Source organism: Doryrhamphus excisus, linkage group LG6 (genome assembly GCF_037039965.1).
Source record: "Doryrhamphus excisus strain RoL-2023G ecotype Guam linkage group LG6, RoL_Dexc_Guam_v1.1, whole genome shotgun sequence".
In the NCBI taxonomy this organism is placed as follows: Eukaryota; Metazoa; Chordata; class Actinopteri; order Syngnathiformes; family Syngnathidae; genus Doryrhamphus; species Doryrhamphus excisus.
Window position 1 is genome coordinate 19,302,231 of NC_136362.1, and position 18,789 is coordinate 19,321,019.

At 41.1% G+C, this 18,789-nt stretch overlaps 3 protein-coding genes across 3 annotated transcripts; all 3 read left to right on the forward strand.

Annotated features, from left to right (window-relative positions):
• Nucleotides 1-418: 418 nt before the first annotated feature.
• Nucleotides 419-1,897, forward strand: mrps14 (mitochondrial ribosomal protein S14). The gene is made up of 3 exons (XM_058066440.2): nt 419-564; nt 1,006-1,170; nt 1,496-1,897. Exons 1-3 carry the CDS (start codon nt 496-498, stop codon nt 1,676-1,678), a joined length of 417 nt encoding a protein of 138 aa, XP_057922423.2. The 5' UTR covers nt 419-495; the 3' UTR covers nt 1,679-1,897.
• A 122-nt stretch (nt 1,898-2,019) lies between these two features.
• cacybp (calcyclin binding protein) lies at nt 2,020-4,848 on the forward strand. The gene is made up of 6 exons (XM_058066439.2): nt 2,020-2,164; nt 3,087-3,297; nt 3,384-3,480; nt 3,560-3,659; nt 3,802-3,896; nt 3,968-4,848. The coding sequence occupies exons 1-6, from the start codon at nt 2,147-2,149 to the stop codon at nt 4,131-4,133; spliced, it is 687 nt and encodes a 228-aa protein (XP_057922422.2). The 5' UTR covers nt 2,020-2,146; the 3' UTR covers nt 4,134-4,848.
• A 162-nt stretch (nt 4,849-5,010) lies between these two features.
• On the forward strand, nt 5,011-12,900 carry plk3 (polo-like kinase 3 (Drosophila)). The gene is made up of 15 exons (XM_058066436.2): nt 5,011-5,462; nt 6,022-6,129; nt 6,201-6,317; nt 6,400-6,529; nt 6,666-6,753; nt 8,141-8,236; nt 8,454-8,652; nt 8,732-8,858; nt 9,005-9,120; nt 9,599-9,719; nt 9,806-9,889; nt 10,139-10,301; nt 11,175-11,304; nt 11,391-11,501; nt 11,976-12,900. Exons 1-15 carry the CDS (start codon nt 5,238-5,240, stop codon nt 12,168-12,170), a joined length of 2,010 nt encoding a protein of 669 aa, XP_057922419.2. The 5' UTR covers nt 5,011-5,237; the 3' UTR covers nt 12,171-12,900.
• The last annotated feature ends 5,889 nt before the right edge of the window (nt 12,901-18,789 follow it).

The following is an 18,789-nucleotide window of genomic DNA, read 5'->3' on the forward strand; positions in this document are numbered from 1 at the left end:
CAAGCTTCAATGTATTTTTCAAGAAATATGAGGTGACTAAAGACATAGAGAGAATTATAAAAGGTATCTAGAAAGAGACACACCACTCCATGAAGACGTTTTGAGGTTGGAAGGTCATAGTAGAACATTCCACTGTTCGATTTATCAGTGACTGCAATGCCCGGTGTTTATTTTGCTAGATACACACTGCTCTCTGCTGGTTGTGATAAGTACATATACAATTTTGTCAATCGCGTTACGCAAATGCAGTGCAAATGTTTCAGTCAACTTTTTAACTTGATATTCCTTTATGGTTGTACAATATTATAGAAGCTTCTTAATGTTAATTTTATTAATTTTTAATCTTAAAATCCATAACTGATATCACCAAATAAAACCGTCATTCAGACTGTCGCAAAGGAATTTTTTATTTCACCCTCCTGGTCGATAGGGGGCGACATTATATTTAACCATTGAAGTTCAGTTTCAAAGAAGAGTAATGCAAATCAATTCAACATGGCAGCTCACCTTATACACCGAATGGGCTTCAATGCCCTTTATTCTAGTGTCTGTGCTCCGAAGCAGGTATTGTATTGTATTTACAGGAACATGTCGGGTTCGTCTTATGAGTGTTTTCTCGGTTTTACTCGACGGAGTCGAAAATAATGCGGACATTATTTGAGGACGCTAATAGCATGCTATGCTAGTAGTTAGCTGTTGATAGTGGTCTTGTCATTTCAGTCGAACTATCTGGCGGAGTGTTTGTTGGAAAGACTTCATTTACTCTTGGTTTAGGCAAAGTTTAAATGGGTACCTTAAATAGGGTACCTTTTGTATGCGTTCCAGAAGTAGTAATACCCCGAAAGCTATAGTGTAAGCGTTATGAGACATACACATACATACACTTGTAATGTGTACTACAACCACCACATTACTCAACGTCAATAAGTTAAGTGTTCAAGTATGTGATACCAGGTTTAAGTTCATTATTATTCATCACAACAACCGCTTGAACACTGTATGCAGGCACTGAGGATCTGTTGGGGCGTTGTGGAGCAAGTAAGGGGTTACTACGTCGACTGGAAGATGCTGAGGGATGTCAAAAGAAGACAGATGGCTTTTGATTATGCTGATGAGAGGTTACGCATCAATTCACTGAGGAAGAACACCATCTTACCAAAGGAACTTCAGGTAAAATGCAACATTTTCAACATGGGCGTAGGACTGTCTTTTAAATACATGATTGCTCTATGTACACTCATGTACATAACTATAGCTGTACAGTGTGACAAAGTATATATGATTATTTTGGAGAGCAGGACATTTTTAACATGTCGTATTTACTTTAATAGTACACACAATAATTGCTACATATGTTGAAACAAATGGGCAATAATAGATTATAAGATACTACATGGCCAAAAATATAAAAGTACTACACAAATTCAAATGACAGTAGCATTTTACAACATTTTGCATGTGTCCAAATGTTTTTTTTCCTCCACAATTCTTCCAGGAGTTAGCGGATAAAGAAATTTCAACATTACCCCGAGACTCATGTCCTGTGAGAATCCGCAACAGGTGTGTGATGACATCCCGACCGAGAGGAGTGAAACGCAGGTGGAGACTCAGCCGGATTGTCTTTCGTCACCTGGCGGACTACAGCCAATTGTCTGGGATTCAGAGAGCAAGGTGGTGACTTAGGAGGACTAAGTCGAAGCAATGTTGTCATTGGCACAGACTTTTTGGGGGGACATTTCAAGAAACCGTTAATTGTGCAGGAGAGCCTTTCAGCCCTTCCAACAAAATGTTGTCTTCTAAATGTTTTGGGGCAGTGTATATTTTTTCTTCTCAATAACCTCATGAGAAATGACAGTTAATGTGATCATCCAATATGAACAAAGATGATTCAATAAATACTGTACACATTTACATTATTCGGTGTGTCTTTTTTTTCTCAAGAGAAAAGCTTTTATTTACAGCCACACACAATGAATGGAAAAAGTTGTTGTAGTACCGCTAATGTCCGATAGGTGGCGTTAGAGCCACCACATGCTTGAGACACGCCGGTAACTGTCACGAAGGAGAAAGCGGCGCTTCATGTCCGTGCTAGAGCAGATTAGCAAACATAATCGCTGAAAAATAAAACTTAAAATACAAGTTCTAAATGGATGTAACCGAGCAGGTACGTAATACAACTTATCTATGTAATGTTTGTACCAGAGAACCATTTATATGTGGTGAAGCTCATCACGGCATATTCAAATGAAACTAGTGCTTCCCATGCTAGCCAAACTAGTTCCCTACAATGAAGTACAATGCATTGTACTAGCTGGTGTTATCTGCGTCATTGTATCCCTGTTTTAGTACATTAAGTGCGACCTACGTTCATGTCAATGCTCATTCACATGTGCTTGTGCCAGTCCCATTGTGCTTCTTCTGTTAGCTTATTGAAACAGTACAAAACGGTTGATTTTTTTTTAATATTTGCCAATTTGGAATGTTGGTGCTCATTGTTTGGCGTACTTGATTGTGGCTCTCTTGTACTAGTCTGTAAGTAGCGTTTGCTAGCACAATTTAGCTAACGTTCTAACATGTACCGTGAAATGAATTTAAAAAAATTCTTCTCTCTTCCAACTGTCTTTTATTTAGGCAATGATATAATCCAGAAACTCATGAACATATTTCTTTAATTTTGCTCAAACGTTTGGTCACAGTATATTTCTACAGGTAGTCGTCGGGTTATGTACAAGTTGTGATCCTGACGTAAGTCAGATGTTACACCTAAATCAAGTTCGAAGTCACTCACACTGTACATCTTACACACAAAGGTCATAAAACGCTAAATGCAATTTTTTAAAAATCCATCTCATTAATAAGACCACTAGACTGCTTGATTTTTCCTGCCACTTTCAGGCCGATCAATCACTTCACTGAGTCCTTACCTAATGTCATTTCACAATACTACATGTATTTAGAATGAATTAGAAACCATAAATAATGTGTGTAATTTGGAGACACCTTGCATTGTATTTGGGGATTTATGTGTGATATCATTTTACGCTGGTGAGTTAGTAAATAATGACTAATTGTTTCCCTCAAATCAGATCAACCAGTTGGAGGCAGACTTGCAGGAGCTGAAGTCTCTTCTGGAGAAGGCCGAGAGGACAAGGGTGCAGGAACTCCTCAAGCAAGAGCAGAAGAAGCTTGAGAAAGAGATCGCTGTCAAGCGTCAACAGAAAGAGCAACAAGCCCGGAGAGACGCTGACCCAGCTGCGCCCTCGAAAGCGACTTATACAGTCAAGATCACCAACTACGGTAGGAGACACCTTCTGTGTATTGTAAATGCATTACCTGTCATGTTTATCTACCAGTGTGTGATATCCTCTTTGCCTCCAATGCAGCATGGGACCAGTCTGAGAAGTTTGTGAAAATTTACCTCACATTAAAAAATGTGCATAAGATTCCATCAGAGAACGTAGAGGTGAATTTTACAGAAAGGTATGTATATAATGTCTGACGGCACAACAAAAATATCATGCTGGAACAAAAAAATAAGAACAAGCTTGCTCTGCTGCAGGTCATTTTCTGTGCTTGTGAAGGATCTCGACGGGAAAAATCACCAGATGACTATTCTCAATCTGTTATGTCCCATCGATGAAAAGAACAGCTGCACCAAGGTGAGAAGAGAGATTGATTGCTCATTGAGTAGAGCAAAACATGCTTTCATTTTAGTCTGTAAAATAAAGACTCGAAAAGAGGCATATTTATGTTACATAGAAGAGTTTTGAAATGTGTGTTTGAAAATCTGTGTTCCCACAGATCAAAACCGACATGGTTCTGATCATGTGTAAGAAGCAGACGACAACAAAATGGGATTGCCTCACAAAGGTGGAAAAACAGTCTAAGGAGAAAGAGTAAGTCACTATCTGCTCCCGTACGATCATGTTTGGGGCACCAATTACTTCACGTTTTGCCCCCTCATCAGTAAACCCAATATGGATGAGAACGCAGACCCCAGCGAGGGCCTGATGAACATGTTGAAGAAGATCTACTCCGAGGGCGACGACGAGATGAAGAGAACCATCAACAAAGCCTGGTCAGAATCTCAAGAGAAGAAAATAAGAGGAGAAGAAGGCATGATGGATTTTTGAGCTACAATCGCCGCACTTCCATAAGAGGTCTAAATTCAACTTGAAATGACTGAATGTAATGTTTGAATTCATCTGTCCATTCCATACATTCATATGTGCAATGCATTCCTACCAATATGTTATGCTTTCCATCCATGAAGTGTCAGCACACACTGCGATGCTTTACTATATCAACAACCAGTAGAGGGCGTCCTCCCACCCCTTTTAGTATATTATGATATAGCCAAGAGGAAGTAATTATCATATTAAACATGTTCAAAACAGATTGTTTGTCATTTAGTAGTTGTAATATTTAAAAACCATTGACATGTTTAATTCATGTGATTCATCTTGAGTGGTTTCAAGTAACATGTTTTCAAACAACATACTGCAATGTGTGATTTTCTGTTAAATTTTCTTTGTTGACTTAGTTTTCTTAAAAAAAAAACAAAAACAAAAAGAGTCAAATTATTGTTAAACCACATTTCAGGTTGTCCATGCATGCAGTTATTATAAATGCATTTGTGTGACACTTTCATTTATGGTGTTTTGTCTACATTTGAATGACCCAATACAGTATATTCCGTTCATTGTATTGTACTGAAAAAGCTTTGGAGATGGTTGCTCTGAGACGCTCAACGTCTACAAGCTGGACACAGGCGGCGCTATTGAGTCAGTGCTCATTTTGGCCACCAGATGGCAGCAATGTTCCAATAAAAGGTACAAAACCGAATAATTCTCTTTTGTAAGGTTTTTTAACATAGGGCCTGGATGGCGAAGGGAACGACATTTATGACAGTTAGTCTTACTAAAAAGATGGCAGTATAATAGTGTTAATTATGAAAGGTATGTCCCTACAGCATTGTTCATTCACATTTTTCTTCCATCACAGATCGATAGTGATTGGCGTGACTGTGCTATGAGCAAATCGTCTGGACTTCATCTTCCTCGCCGCGACCCGCCCATTCTGCGTGACGTCACAAACCGCGTGCATATAAGCTTAGAAGCGCCCTTGCCCGGACAAGCCAAATGGAATCATCAGACCGAGGAGGACGCACTCTCACCTGACGCATCAATTTCCGAACCCAAATAAAAAACCCTTAAAGGAATATAACACGCGTTTGAATGGATCTGGGCTGTTTCACGGCGGCACAGCGTCTTTCGTGCCACACCATGAATGCGGAATTATTTAAACCCGCTTCCGAGCGTGGAACCCAGCAGCAGCAAGCTTCAGCTCCGGCGTCGAAAACCGGCAGGAATAAATCGGAACAAGGCAAACCGGAGCTGGCACAGGTGGTGACTGACTCCAGGACGGGACGGTCTTACAGTAAAGGGAAGCTTTTGGGAAAGGTACGATATTTAAATCGTGTGTGTGTGTGTGGGGGGGAGAGAGAGAGAGTGAGAATCACACTGTGCTGTGTTCCAGGTGTGTCTCCTCACTTGTACTAATGTGATGTCACACGCAATGAATCACGCACAAGGTGTGCCCTTGGTTGTGTTTGCACTTTTATTTTTTCATATTTTAGATAAAGCATACAAAGGCGCACCCATAAAGGTTATTAAATGTCACGAAAAAGGAAAAAAAACTAGAGGAAGCTACTGCATCAACATGTTGCGGCGTCGGGCGAGGGGCCAAGTCATGTCTGTGTCTGTGCTCGATGCCGCAGAGCCCCCCAACAACGTCTCCGTCTATTTCATGGTTAATGAATGCAGCAGCTTGGCCTGCATCATCCCTCAAAGCGTCATTTGGTGCATCAGACGCCACAATGCTAGGAATTGAGCGTTTGCATGATATGAGTGATGATTTAAGGAGGAACAACTGGTGCTAAAGCATACATTTACCCCCCCCCCCCCCATTTAAACCCAATCATGTTTATTGAATGAATCCAATCTGTTTTTTTTCCTCAAGGGTGGTTTTGCTCGATGCTATGAGATGACGGACCTAACGACAAACAAAATGTTCGCGGTGAAGGTGATTCCACAGAGCAGGGTGTCCAAGCCGCACCAGAGGGAAAAGGTATAGGTGCCCTGTGGTGTCGTACACATATTTTCCACATATTACGTATTACATATTTTCTTTCATTGCAGATCACCAACGAAATTGAGCTGCACAAAACCCTGTCGCACAAGCATGTGGTCAAGTTCTCCCATCATTTTGAAGACCAGGACAATATCTATATATTCCTTGAGCTGTGTAGTCGCAAGGTGAGCAACATTGCAGCTGCAGAAATCGGTCTTGTGTATATCGAGTCTAATGGTTAAAAGTTATCTTGTTTATTTCTACCAGTCCCTCGCACATATTTGGAAAGCGAGACACACGCTAACTGAACCCGAAGTACGGTATTACCTCCGACAGATCATATCAGGTCTCAAGTACCTCCACAGCCGTGGTATCCTGCACAGAGATCTCAAACTAGGTAGGTAGAGAGATGGACTATGATGAGAATGCTGTGAATGTGCATGAAAGCATCCAAAGTATCTGCTGCGACTTTGGCCGTGGAATGCTGACTGAGATGGGAACCGGGGGGGGTGGAATGCTTTTGTTTCTTTCAGGCAACTTCTTTGTGAATGAAAACATGGAACTGCGACTGGGGGACTTTGGCCTTGCTGCCAAGCTGGAGACAGTCGAGCAGAGGAAAAAGTATGTTGAGATTATGGGATATGTTATGGGAAACGGGTGTTTTGAATTCCCTGAAAGGACGCACATTTGGGTCCCTGGTGTACATGCCCAACCATTAAATGCAAAGCAGGTCTTTTCTATGTCAAAATAACAGTCTGTTCAAATATTGGTTTTGGTGTATGTGATGTAACATCATAACCACGTAAGAGTGCTCTCACATAGATTTTCTTCATTCATGACATAGCAAAAAGCCATTGTTTTGTCTTGCAAGCAAGACATTGAACGACTATCATATCAAAGCCAAAAGATAAGCAGTGTTATTGGATGCAGATATTGCATCACTTTGCAAGCTTACAATGATCTGTCGTACACTCTGTACTGAGCATACCAAATGTATTTATTTGAGTGAGTTTGACATTGGGGATTATTGTGGGGTCTATTTCTTTGAGAAAAGTGATGGGTTGTAATGCAAAACCTGGGAGGAATCACAGTACAATGTAGTTCTGGACTAGGCTGTTTGTCTAAAATTCCACCTCGCATAAACAATCCTAAAAGTCAAAACACAAAAATGTATATGTGCTTAATTATGGGTGTTATATAAACAGGCCACTGCCAGGAAGCTGTAGATTGTGTGTGTGTGTGTGTGAGAGAGAGCGCTTAAGAGTCAACCAGCATACATTGAACAATCTGTTTCTATAGACTTCAAAGTATTTGCTTTACCAAAGCCCGGCTATTGGCACACTTGGCATTTTTCTTTGCTTGTGTAACATATGCACCACCTTCAAACTGGATCTGGTCCAACGCACAGCCAACTAAACCGGTTTCCAAGTGGCAGTTGAATGTTGCGCTTACAGCCTAGTTTCTGTATCTGTTTGACACGTTCCTGTGGAATACCAGAGCAGTTGGTGATGTATGTGGAAGTTTTACATGGGTCAAAGAGGATGAAGAGTCTTGAACCAGTCATGATGTGCTATATTATATATGACCATATTGACACTTACTATGGCACCCATTATGTCATTGTATGGTCATATCACCTTGTACTTCGGTACGAGGTGCATTATTTAAAAAAAAAAAACTTAAACTGTATTATGGAAAGCAGGAAGTGAACAAATGTAACAGTTACTGATTGTCAAAGTACCAGATGGACGGGTAAAAAAAAACGTTAAATTGTATTGTTGAAAGCAGGAAGTGAACAAATGTAACAATTACTGATTGTCAAAGTACCGGATGGAGGTGTAGGATTTAATAAGCTTTGCTTCTTCCTACTCCTTTTGGACATGTGGAACTGTGAACTGATTATGGGAATTATGGGATGCACTCAATTGTAATCTGATGCATGTTCAAATGAAATAAAACAATTACCATTACCAATGTTAAATAGAATCCCCCTGTCTGTCCATTGTAGAACCATATGCGGGACGCCCAACTACTTGGCCCCTGAGGTGCTCAACAGGCAGGGCCATGGCACGGAGTCCGACGTTTGGGCCCTTGGTTGTGTTATGTAAGTGATTTATCAGTCATGTGTAAAATGGCAAGTCTATGTTGTCCTTTGAGGCTTTGTTTGCTTTTGAGTCAGAGTCTCAAGACATCTGTTGTAGTCTTCAGCAAGCCAGAACATGAATGGCCAACGTCCTCAGCCAGTTGCTAAATGAGGACATTGTGTGTCATCAGTCGTCGTGACGCCATTGCCTTCGTTTCTCCCCGTTACTCCTTTTCAGGTACACGTTGATGTGCGGCAACCCCCCTTTTGAAACTCTTGACCTCAAAGAGACCTACAAGTGTATAAAGGAAGTGCGGTACAACCTGCCTTCCGCGCTCTCGCCCACCGCGCAGAAACTCATCTCGAGCATCCTGCAGAAAAACCCAAGTGACAGACTCACCTTGGATCAAATACTCAACCATGAATTCTTCACCAAAGTGAGCCGCACTTTACCAGATCTTTCACCGTCAAGTCATTTTCACCTCATTCTTACCATCTTCTCTCTTGTCCCTGTAGGGTTTCACTCCAGATAAACTTCCCCCCAGCAGCTGTTTGACTGTCCCTGAGCTCCATCCTCCCAGCCCCGCCAAGAAATTCTTCACCAAAATGGCCAAGAGCCTCTTTGGCAAGAAGAAAGCAAAGGGTAACCACTCAAGTGTCTTTTCTTTTTAAAGTACCGTAATTGTACAGCACTTGTCAACTTGCAAGTCTGCTTCTGTCTCATGGGAGATGATGGTGCTCTTCTGAAGTGAGGAGTCATGTGTGACTCATCGTTTTTTGCTGTTGCAGTGGAAAAGACTCTGTGTGAGGACAAGGAAGACAAGGACATTTCCAAGCTGGTTTCTGGCATCGTCAAGTGCTCGATTAGCCGACAGATCAGCTACAAAACAGTGGGACCAAATGAGGTACATATTATATATCATCTATTTATAAAGTATGCGCTGGCTTTTTTTAAAAATTTTTTCAATCTACTCCTGTCCTGTTATACATGATTCTCTATGGACCAATGGCCCTCAGCCTCTCTAGTTCATCATCGGTGTTGGCACACATTGTTGTTTTGGCCCTTGACAAACCAAAGAGCCATGGGTGGAATAAATTCCGACAGTTTTGGAAATCCAACAAAAATACAGCCGGAGTAGGTGCGGATTCTGGAAGATCTAGAAAGCTTTCTGTGTGGGTTTCTGTTCAGAAAATGAGCATTATAGGTCCCCTTTTAAGACGCGCCAATGCAGAGCTTGTCGCAATGGTTTCACGGTGATGTCATCGCATCAATGGTGACGCAAACCTTGATGTTTTGAATTCAAAAAATCAACTTGACAAAGTCTAAACTGTAATTCATGTTAAGACTGATTGTTTGGTAATATGTTTTTTGTTCATCTCCAGGTACCCTCACCCAACAGTCAGCTGGTCAGCTCAGTGCCTCTGGAGCAGACGCCTGCTGAGGAAGAATCCAGGAAGTCTATCTCGCGCTCCTTCAAGGGAACAATGGCTAGCAGCTCTGAACGTAAGCTCTAGTGCTCACTGTTTTTTTTTTTTTTTTTTTTTGTATCAATTTTGTTTATTCATGATTAATTTCCTTCCCTTTTCCAGCGTGTGAAGATGTCCTCACTCCTGCTGCCGTGTCTGAATGTGCCATGAAAGTCCTTAATGGCTGCTTGGCTACTATGCCTGCAGGTATGCGTTTATGTTTATCACATGAATACACTTTTACTTTGGGAGCAGTTTATTGGGCCAAATTATTTGCTGGTCTAAGCCCTTTCTAAAACCTTGACTATCTGAGTCATGTGGCTTAAAGAGTCTTAAGCTCTTGTAGCCTCTATGTGGAAAATTCTATCGGGGAATATAAGCTTCCATTTGACTTCCTGTTCTGTTGTCCGCACAGTATTGTTGTTTCCTTCTTATTTACCGCTGTTATTTGTGCAGCTGCCAAAAATCCACCATGCCTGTCCAGGCCACAGTCCTTCCTGTGGGTGACTAAATGGGTGGACTATTCCAACAAATATGGCTTTGGCTACCAGCTGTCAGACCAAAGCATTGGCGTGCTCTTCAACGAAGGAACACACCTCAGCCTCTGTGACCAACGCAAGTAAGTCATAGTTGATGATGCAAATTAGCAAACAACCTCTTGGGTGTTTTTTTCTCAGTAGTCAAGCAAACACAAAACTTTATAGTAGGGGTCTCAAACTCAATTTACTTGGGTGCCACTGGAGCTCGGGTCTGGGTGAGACTGGGCCGCATCAGGTTAAAAAAAAAAAAAAAAAACGTATTTATTAAAAACAAAAAAATTTTAAAAACTTCGCTTTGGTTCCAATTTTCTACAAGAAAAGCTCTGATAAAACATTCCACTGTTCTCAAATATCTTACTTTTTATTTTTCTACACAAAATATGAAAAATAAAGAAAATCAATCAGTCATAAATAAATATAATAATAATGGTAAAACTGCAAATAATAAACTTAAGAAACCACATATAGTTGGTGGGTAGACAAATTACTTTTTTCAGATTAAAATGAACAAAGCATTATTAGAGCCCTGTAGACATGACAAAACACGACTATAGTCACATTTATACTACTAATTATTTTCAACATATTGCGCAACTGCAGGGTCTTGAGACACATGCTAACTCGCAAACTAGAGAGCTAGCGACCTAAACGGTAGCCTTCAAGTTATTTCCTTTAAACTTAAATAGCCAAAAACTTACCACTTCCACACGAATAGGGAGGATAACTATTAACAGTTATTTAACCTTTACCATGAACATTAATCAAACATAATATTTTTTTCTGGGTACATGATACCATACAGCATCCATATCAAACTTGTGCGGGCCGCACTAACATTAAACTTGCATATCAAGGCGGGGGCCTCCAAACTAGTGTCCTGTGGGCCACATTTGGCCCGCGGGCCGCGTGTTTGAGACCACTGCTTTATAGTAATGTTTTATTTGCTTACACAGGACTGTCCACTACTGCTTGACCAACAAGAAGCACTTTAGTTTCCCTGCCAGCTCTCTACCGGAGCAGCTTCGCAGCCAGAAACAAATAGTAGAGCTCATGGCCAACTACATGGAACAAAATCTCATGGAGGTACCATCAAATGTCTTTTTTTTTTTTTTTTTAATTTAGCTGGCTCCATTGTTTAGTACTTACTGACCTGTTTTGTGCATTGGCAGGGTGGAGACCTCCACTGTAAGGATGAAGTTCCAGGTCCTCCTCCTCTGCTGCTGCAATGGGTGAAGACTGACCACGCGCTTGTAATGCTCTTCAACAATGGCACTCTGCAGGTTAGAACCACATGTTCTTATTTCTCTTCAAATACGTTTGTAGACATGGCTGCAAGTGTAACATGCATGCCTTTAACACAAACGGCAGACATCTTTAATGCATGCAAGGGTAGATGATGCTGAACGAGGACCATTCATGATATTTCAAATACTATTGACAGTGTTTTTTTTGACCTGGTGCTAATCAGACCTCGGCACTTATTTGATTTTGAAGACAACGCAGTTGGTGACTGAGACTGTTAATTGAATAGAGGTGTTAATTGGAGCATATATGGTACATATATAATCATAGTTTTTTTTTATCATTAGCTTTCCTTACGGGTGTCAATTTTAGTGAATTATCGAACAAAATGATGTTTTCTGGTAGGATGCATTTATTGCACCAAACTGTTTACATGATTAATTTGACACATTTATTGCTGATCCATCATTTGGATAATCGTATCCTCAACCCCGCGCTCTGCTTCCTTCCAGGTGAACTTCTACACAGACCACACCAAGATCATCCTGTGCAAGTCTTCTGACTCCTACCTGCTGACTTACATCAGCCGCGAGCGCGTCTCCTACACGTACCTCCTCAGCATGCTGAGCGAGACCGGCTGCACCTCGGAGCTGCGACACCGCCTCCGATACGTGGTCCATCTTTTGCAACACCACGCCGACGCCTGAGTGCCATGACGCCCGGTGCATTCCCCCATCCCGCCCCATCCTCACCTTCTTCCGAGCTGCCTGAGTGTCCCCCCCCACCCTCGCCTTAGAGGCTCATTGAATGGCTAACTGATGTCCCAGAGGCTCAATGACTGGCTTGACCGTCTTTTGTTTCATTGGTTGACTCTTTGCAGTGCCAAAAAAAAACGAGCCCACTTCAGTTTCACTTCCCGGAGCAATATTGCCATCTGGACCGGTGCTGATGCAGCTGATGATCCCGTTGATTTGATCAAGCGGGCAGGAAGTTGCCAGATGACGCATTTAGCCTCAAGGCTTTGTGCCTGTCCAGCATTTGCCTCAAAGGTGCTCTTTAAGGACATGATGATGGATCCGGATCCCCTCACATGTAGATGCCTAAAAACAAAACCCACACATGCCACCTACCAACAACTCACTGTTTCTTGGTTTTATGGTGCCAATCAAGCCTGCTGCTTTCGGCTTCTTCTCGTAGATTCTATTAGTGCCAGGTGTGGTGTCTCTAGTGTAACAAAAACACTTTAAATTGCAGCTGACATTTAATCTAGCAGTGTTCCGTTGTGGCTGCAAGGTCACCAGTCGGGTTGAACAGGTTGGGTGACTTTAGAGCACAGAACATTTTAGAGAAAGTTTGATTGAACAGACGGACTCCTCGACCCTCCTGACCTCTGGTCATCGGTGCACCCGTTCATTCTTCTTTTTTTTTTTTTTTTTTTTTAAACCAACAGATATGAGCCAGCAATAGGATCACATTATGATCTTTACCTCACATGCACAGTTGACATTCCTGGCCATATTTTGATGGTGAGATCAGAGAGCAATTGCTTCTTGTGCCTCATTATCACCTTTTTGTTTGGTGCATTCACTGACATGGTACACTGAGTACTTAAGGGCCTATGGGAGCAACACAATAATGCACGGCCTGGTTTTTTTTTTTTCTCTATTTTTGTAAATGAAAGCAACCCCTCTTCGTTTTTTTTTTTACCATCACCTCTTTTATTTGTTTTTAACAAAATACCAAAATCTTTTTTTTTGCTTTTAAAGTTTTAAAATCACACATAAGGTGAATGTGTGTGCTCATGTGCCACTAAACGATACAGTTGGTTTAGAAAAAAGGGGAGGGAGAGGGTGTAAAGTGCCTTTTTGGAGGGATGTCTGTATAGTGCAATAACAACCCTTTTTTTGTGAATGTCCAGCTGATGGGTTTTTAACAGTTGGACGTACTTTTGCACTTGAAACAAAGTTCAAAAGCATGTCCAACAGCACTACACTGTCACTACCTGGTATAAGCTTTTAAAATAAACTATCAATGTAATAATCTACCGTGGAAAAAGAAAACATTGTACTTTATGTACTGCAATCCTTTTAGCGGTTTACATTGCTTTTCTCGACCCAGAGTTGTATCCTCAAAACTGTGATCTGGAATGCAAGTGTCGTGTACAAGTGTCGTGTTTTCAAAACCATTGTGAAAGCCATCTGCCAACTTAGGAAAAAGTCTTTATTTTCTTGGCACATAAAGTCCTGTTAATTTATTTTTATTTATTCATGGTTTTTTTTTATTTATTGTGTAAATGTTCGGTCTTGACACAAAGAAATGTTCAATTCCACTCACTTTTTGTATGTATTGTATGGGGGGAATAGGACAAAATAAAGTTTATTGAAAAGAAACTTGGTTTGATTTTGTGGTTAAGACTTTCAATCGAGAAAGGACTTATATTTTTCAAATAGTGTTAAGCTTTTTAAAAGGTTTAATCATTTAGTGCAATGATACATATGTGGTAATACTACAAAAATGCCATGTGATGTTTTTCATGCTAAAATATTCTTACTGGATTTTTTAAAATATATGTTTGTATTGTATTTAAAAAAAAAACACTGAATTTAAAGTACTCTCCATGTTTTGTATATTTAAACAGCATTATTATGCGCTACACATACTGACGGGCTCGTAACTAAGTTTCCACTACTATCAATGTTTTTTAGAGGAAAGGGAAACAATCCATTTTATGATGTTTCTCCACTCCACAATGTATTCTAATTTCAAAACATTTATCCAAATATACGACGGGGATTAAAAGAATCATCATAAAACTGGTATTACCTGTCCATGTGATGTTTTAAATAATATTTTAAATGTGAAACTGAGAAAACCCAGCCACATTGAATGCATCTGTAGGAAGAAGTCATGCTAACATTAAATCTGCATCTGTAGCGCCCAGCGCTAAAGCACAGCAACTGGGTAAGATAATATCATACTGCTACCACTATAGCTTAAGAGAATCGGTTGAACTCCAAATTATACAACCTTTAAAGCATTCCACTTCTGATATGTTGCTGTACATGCTTTTTATTGGACGGCAACGTGTCAAATGTGAGCAAAAATGTGACAAAGTGAACTCAACCAGACAAACGGGACAGAGGCAGCCATCTTGTGTCTGCTTTCATGTTGTCTTTGAGGACTCACTTGTCACTTGAACTCAAGCACACGTTGATAGAGATGTTGTCTAACTTCCCTCGCAACGTCATGATGGAAACTGGGCCAACGAGGTCACAAAGCTGCTGTGCTTTGAGCATTTGACATCTTGACACGTTGGCGTCACAGCTGGAGTTTGCAACATTGCGTTGCAGACACATTTGTTCTTCATTTGCTAATGTAGTGGATGAATCCTATACTGTTGTGATGGTCAAAGAGACATCATGATATAATAACCCCTTTGCTACTCTTTGTGACAAAAGGTTGCTATGTATAATACAAGCTATGATGTGTTTTTAGCCTTTAGCCTTTAACCAAAATAAACAACATGAAATATCACAAAGTTTTTTTGACTTTGTATTGATATTACTAATTATGATGGGTTTCTGAGAAATATACTGTAATCCCTTGTTTATTGCAATTAATTGCTGCTCGACATAGAAAACCTATTTTAGGACCTTCTAAATATAGTTTAACATTTAACATTATAATATACATATACACATATACTCATATCCTGATATATTTACGATATATATATGATGTATACCCCAGTGTTTTTTCCACAAAGTGAGTTTAGACAAAAGTCAAAGCCAAATATGCGTACAAAATTTTATTAAAATGTAAACAATCTTACAGAACAATAGCCGCTGCAATAAAATAGTATATGATCTTTAAATAAATATAGAAAAATTTCAATATAATGTTCAACCTTCAGTGCAATCATGCTGCACTCACGGTGTTAACTCTGTAGCAGGGTTAGTGCCGTTAGCGCTTCCATCTTTACATTGTCTTTTCTGCTTTTTACTCCTGCTATGCAGCCTCTCCTCCGTATCTCCGTGGGGATCTCCGATCGCTCGGTGTAGCTAAGGGGTGCTCCGTGCTCACAGCTGCTTCTGAGTAAACAATGGAGAAAGAAAGTAATAAGTAATAAATAAAGCACTATTAAACACCCCAGAAGATACTCGGGTGGTGCCATCTTGAAATATGAGACCTTCGCATCAAATACAGTCTATATCGATATGAACGATATGCTTGTTTTTGATATATTGCTAATTGACAGCAAAAAATAGCATTTTCCGTAATGGGGGTTTTCTTTTGAAGATATTACAAATCTGTTGGCCAACTCCAGATTCCATAGTGTCTTGGCTATACATAATGGTTTGTTGCATAATATGTTGTTTTCCAATGGTGAAAATTCCAAAGGTCCCCAATTTTGTCATGTCTGGATCATAGTATCGAGAATTACCGAGATCAGTCTTTGATATTTTTTGTGGAACCTGTTGGAAACTTGTAATGTTTTTCCCAAATGCTCTGACCAATTTCTGTGCAGAATCCTTTTAAAAGAAATTCCTGGATCCAGATGGTGATGGTCTGGATCAACCCCATAAATGAGTCAGTTCCTCCATACCGTATTTCCAACAATTCCATTCAGAACTGGGCTTAGTTAATAATAAGCCAGTTAAGATATACTATAAATAAGATTTGTGCTTGTTTGTGTTGCTATAAATGTGTTCCCGAGGGGGAGCAGAGTGAGTGGCCGACAGGAAGTGGCATCAGGGGTTCAGAGCTGAGTTTCATCTTGCCGTAGCCTACCGCCATAGCAGTAGCGAAGGAATTATTGTGCCTGTTGAGCGATAACACAACAGGTGATCAAGTCCGGTGATTGTGTGTCTCACTAAACATTCATTCATTCATTTTCTACCGCTTTTTCCTCACGAGGGTCACGGGGGTGCTGGAGCCTATCCCAGCTGAGGGGAGGGTTACACCCTGGACTGGTCACCCGCCAATCACAGGCAAACAACCATTCACACTCACATTCATACCTATGGACAATTTGGAGTGGCCAATTAACCTAGCATGTTTTTGGAATGTGGGAGGAAATCGGAGTACCCGGAGAAAACCCACGCATGCACGGGGAGAACATGCAAACCGAGGGTGGAATTGAACCCTGGTCTCCTAGCTGTGAGGTCTGCATGCTTAACCACTCGACTGCCGTGCCGCCCCTTACTAAACATTAAAGTAATAATACTGACACCTAGTGATTACTACAGCACCAAGGCTGCACGGTGTACGAGTGGTTAGCACGCAGGCCTCATAGCTAGGAGACCTGAGTTCAATTCCACCCTCAGCCATCTTTGTGTGGAGTTTACATGTTCTCCCCGTGCATGTGTGGGTTTTATCCGGGTACTCTGGTTTCCTCCCACATTCCAAAAACATGCTAGGTTAATTGGCCACTCCAAATTGTCCATAGGTATGAATGTGAGTGTGAATGGTTGTTTGTCTATATGTGCCCTGTGATTGGCTGACCAGTTCAGGGTGTACCCCGCCTCTCGCATGAAGACAGCTGGCATAGGCTCCAGCACCCACACGACCCTCGTGAGGATAAGCGGTAGAAAATGAATGAATGAATGAAAATTAAAGACTTTATAGAGGATTGTGAGCTCCCTCGTGCTACCTGTTTTTCTCTATGTAGAATGTGTGCTCATGTGTCACATAAGGATTGTGGATGATGGGCGAAATTCCACAAAGGGCAGTTGTCCCTTAACTGTAGTTTGTGCACACCTGGAGGCAAGAATGGATTTGTTATCACTACTATACAAAAAACCAAAAAGTACAAACCATGCGGTAGAAAATGAATGAATGAATGAACTACAGCAACATATTTGAATGCGTCTTTTTCTACTCTAAAGTATTTTTCTATTTCAGAAATAAGGCACAGTACTTGTGTCCTAACAGTTAACTGTCTCCTTCAAAATGATGATGCATGGTTGAAAGGTTGAGGTAGTAAGGTAAGGTAATAATAAGGTAAGGTAATAATAAAAACTGACACATATAGAGGAGAAAGCAGCCTGCCGGAATCTTAAAAATTCTTCAGGATAAAAGTGGGTGGCATTGGAGAAATGGGGTGACTCAGAGGAAAGGGCGTCCTTCCTTCTGTGATCCCTGAGCCAGCTCCGTGTCCAGCTGCAGCATGTCAGTGTCAGAGTGTGTGTTTGTGTTGGCTGCAGCTCTGTGCTGATGTCACACTGTTGCGGCTGCACTGAGCGCATCACACAACACTTACGTACGTCAGACCCCCGCCCTTCAGGAAACGTGTGTTTCCTTTTACCAATCTCCTTCTGTGTTCCATTAGCAGAACAAAGAAACATTTCAACCCCACTCACATGTGCTCTTTGCTACAGCTAAGTTTATCCCCCACCCAAACCTTTGCTGTTTATTCAGACTTCCGGTGAAGACTTCCTGTTTCACAGTACAGTCAAAAAAATGTAGCCAAATTTTTCCCTCAGTTTCCTCAGTTTTTGTACAGCATTGCACATCACAAACTAGTCAGTTTGTACTGTTTATTCCGCAAAATTCAGTGCCCAAAGAAACCACCCTATGCGTTGTCCATGCATTGTGTATTGATTGCAACTGCTAAATAACTCGCCATGGGGCCAATGAAAGTCACAAGTGCCAGCACTTTGATAGAGACGGAAGGAAACACTATTGAATCTCGCCAGGATGTCCTGGAAGTCTACATCAACAATAAGTTCCATCCATTTCATTCATTCATTTTCTACCGCTTTTCCTTACGAGGGTCGCGGGGGTGCTGGAGCCTATCCCAGCTGTCTTTGGGCGAGAGGCGGGGTACACCCTGGACTGGTGGCCAGCCAATCACAGGGCACATATAGACAAACAACCATTCACACTCACATTCATACCTATGGACAATTTGGAGTGGCCAATTAACCTAGCATGTTTTTGGAATGTGGGAGGAAACCGGAGTACCCGGAGAAAACCCACGCATGCACGGGGAGAACATGCAAACTCCACACAGAGATGGCCGAAGGTGGAATTGAACCCTGGTCTCCTAGCTGTGAGGTCTGCCCACTACCCACTCGACCGCCGTGCCGCCGTTCCATCCATTTGTCATTTATAATTATTTCACAGTTTTCTGAATGTAAAATTATAGTTGTCTTCTACAAAAAAAATTTGTCAATATTTTTGTGTGCTTGGAACCGATTAAGGGCTGGTTAGCGCATACTTCATACTTCATATTAAGCCAAATGAGCCTGATTGAGATTCTGTTAGATTTGAGTCCCTCTGTCCATTTAAGTACTGCCGAGGTGTGCTCAGTCAAAACAAAAA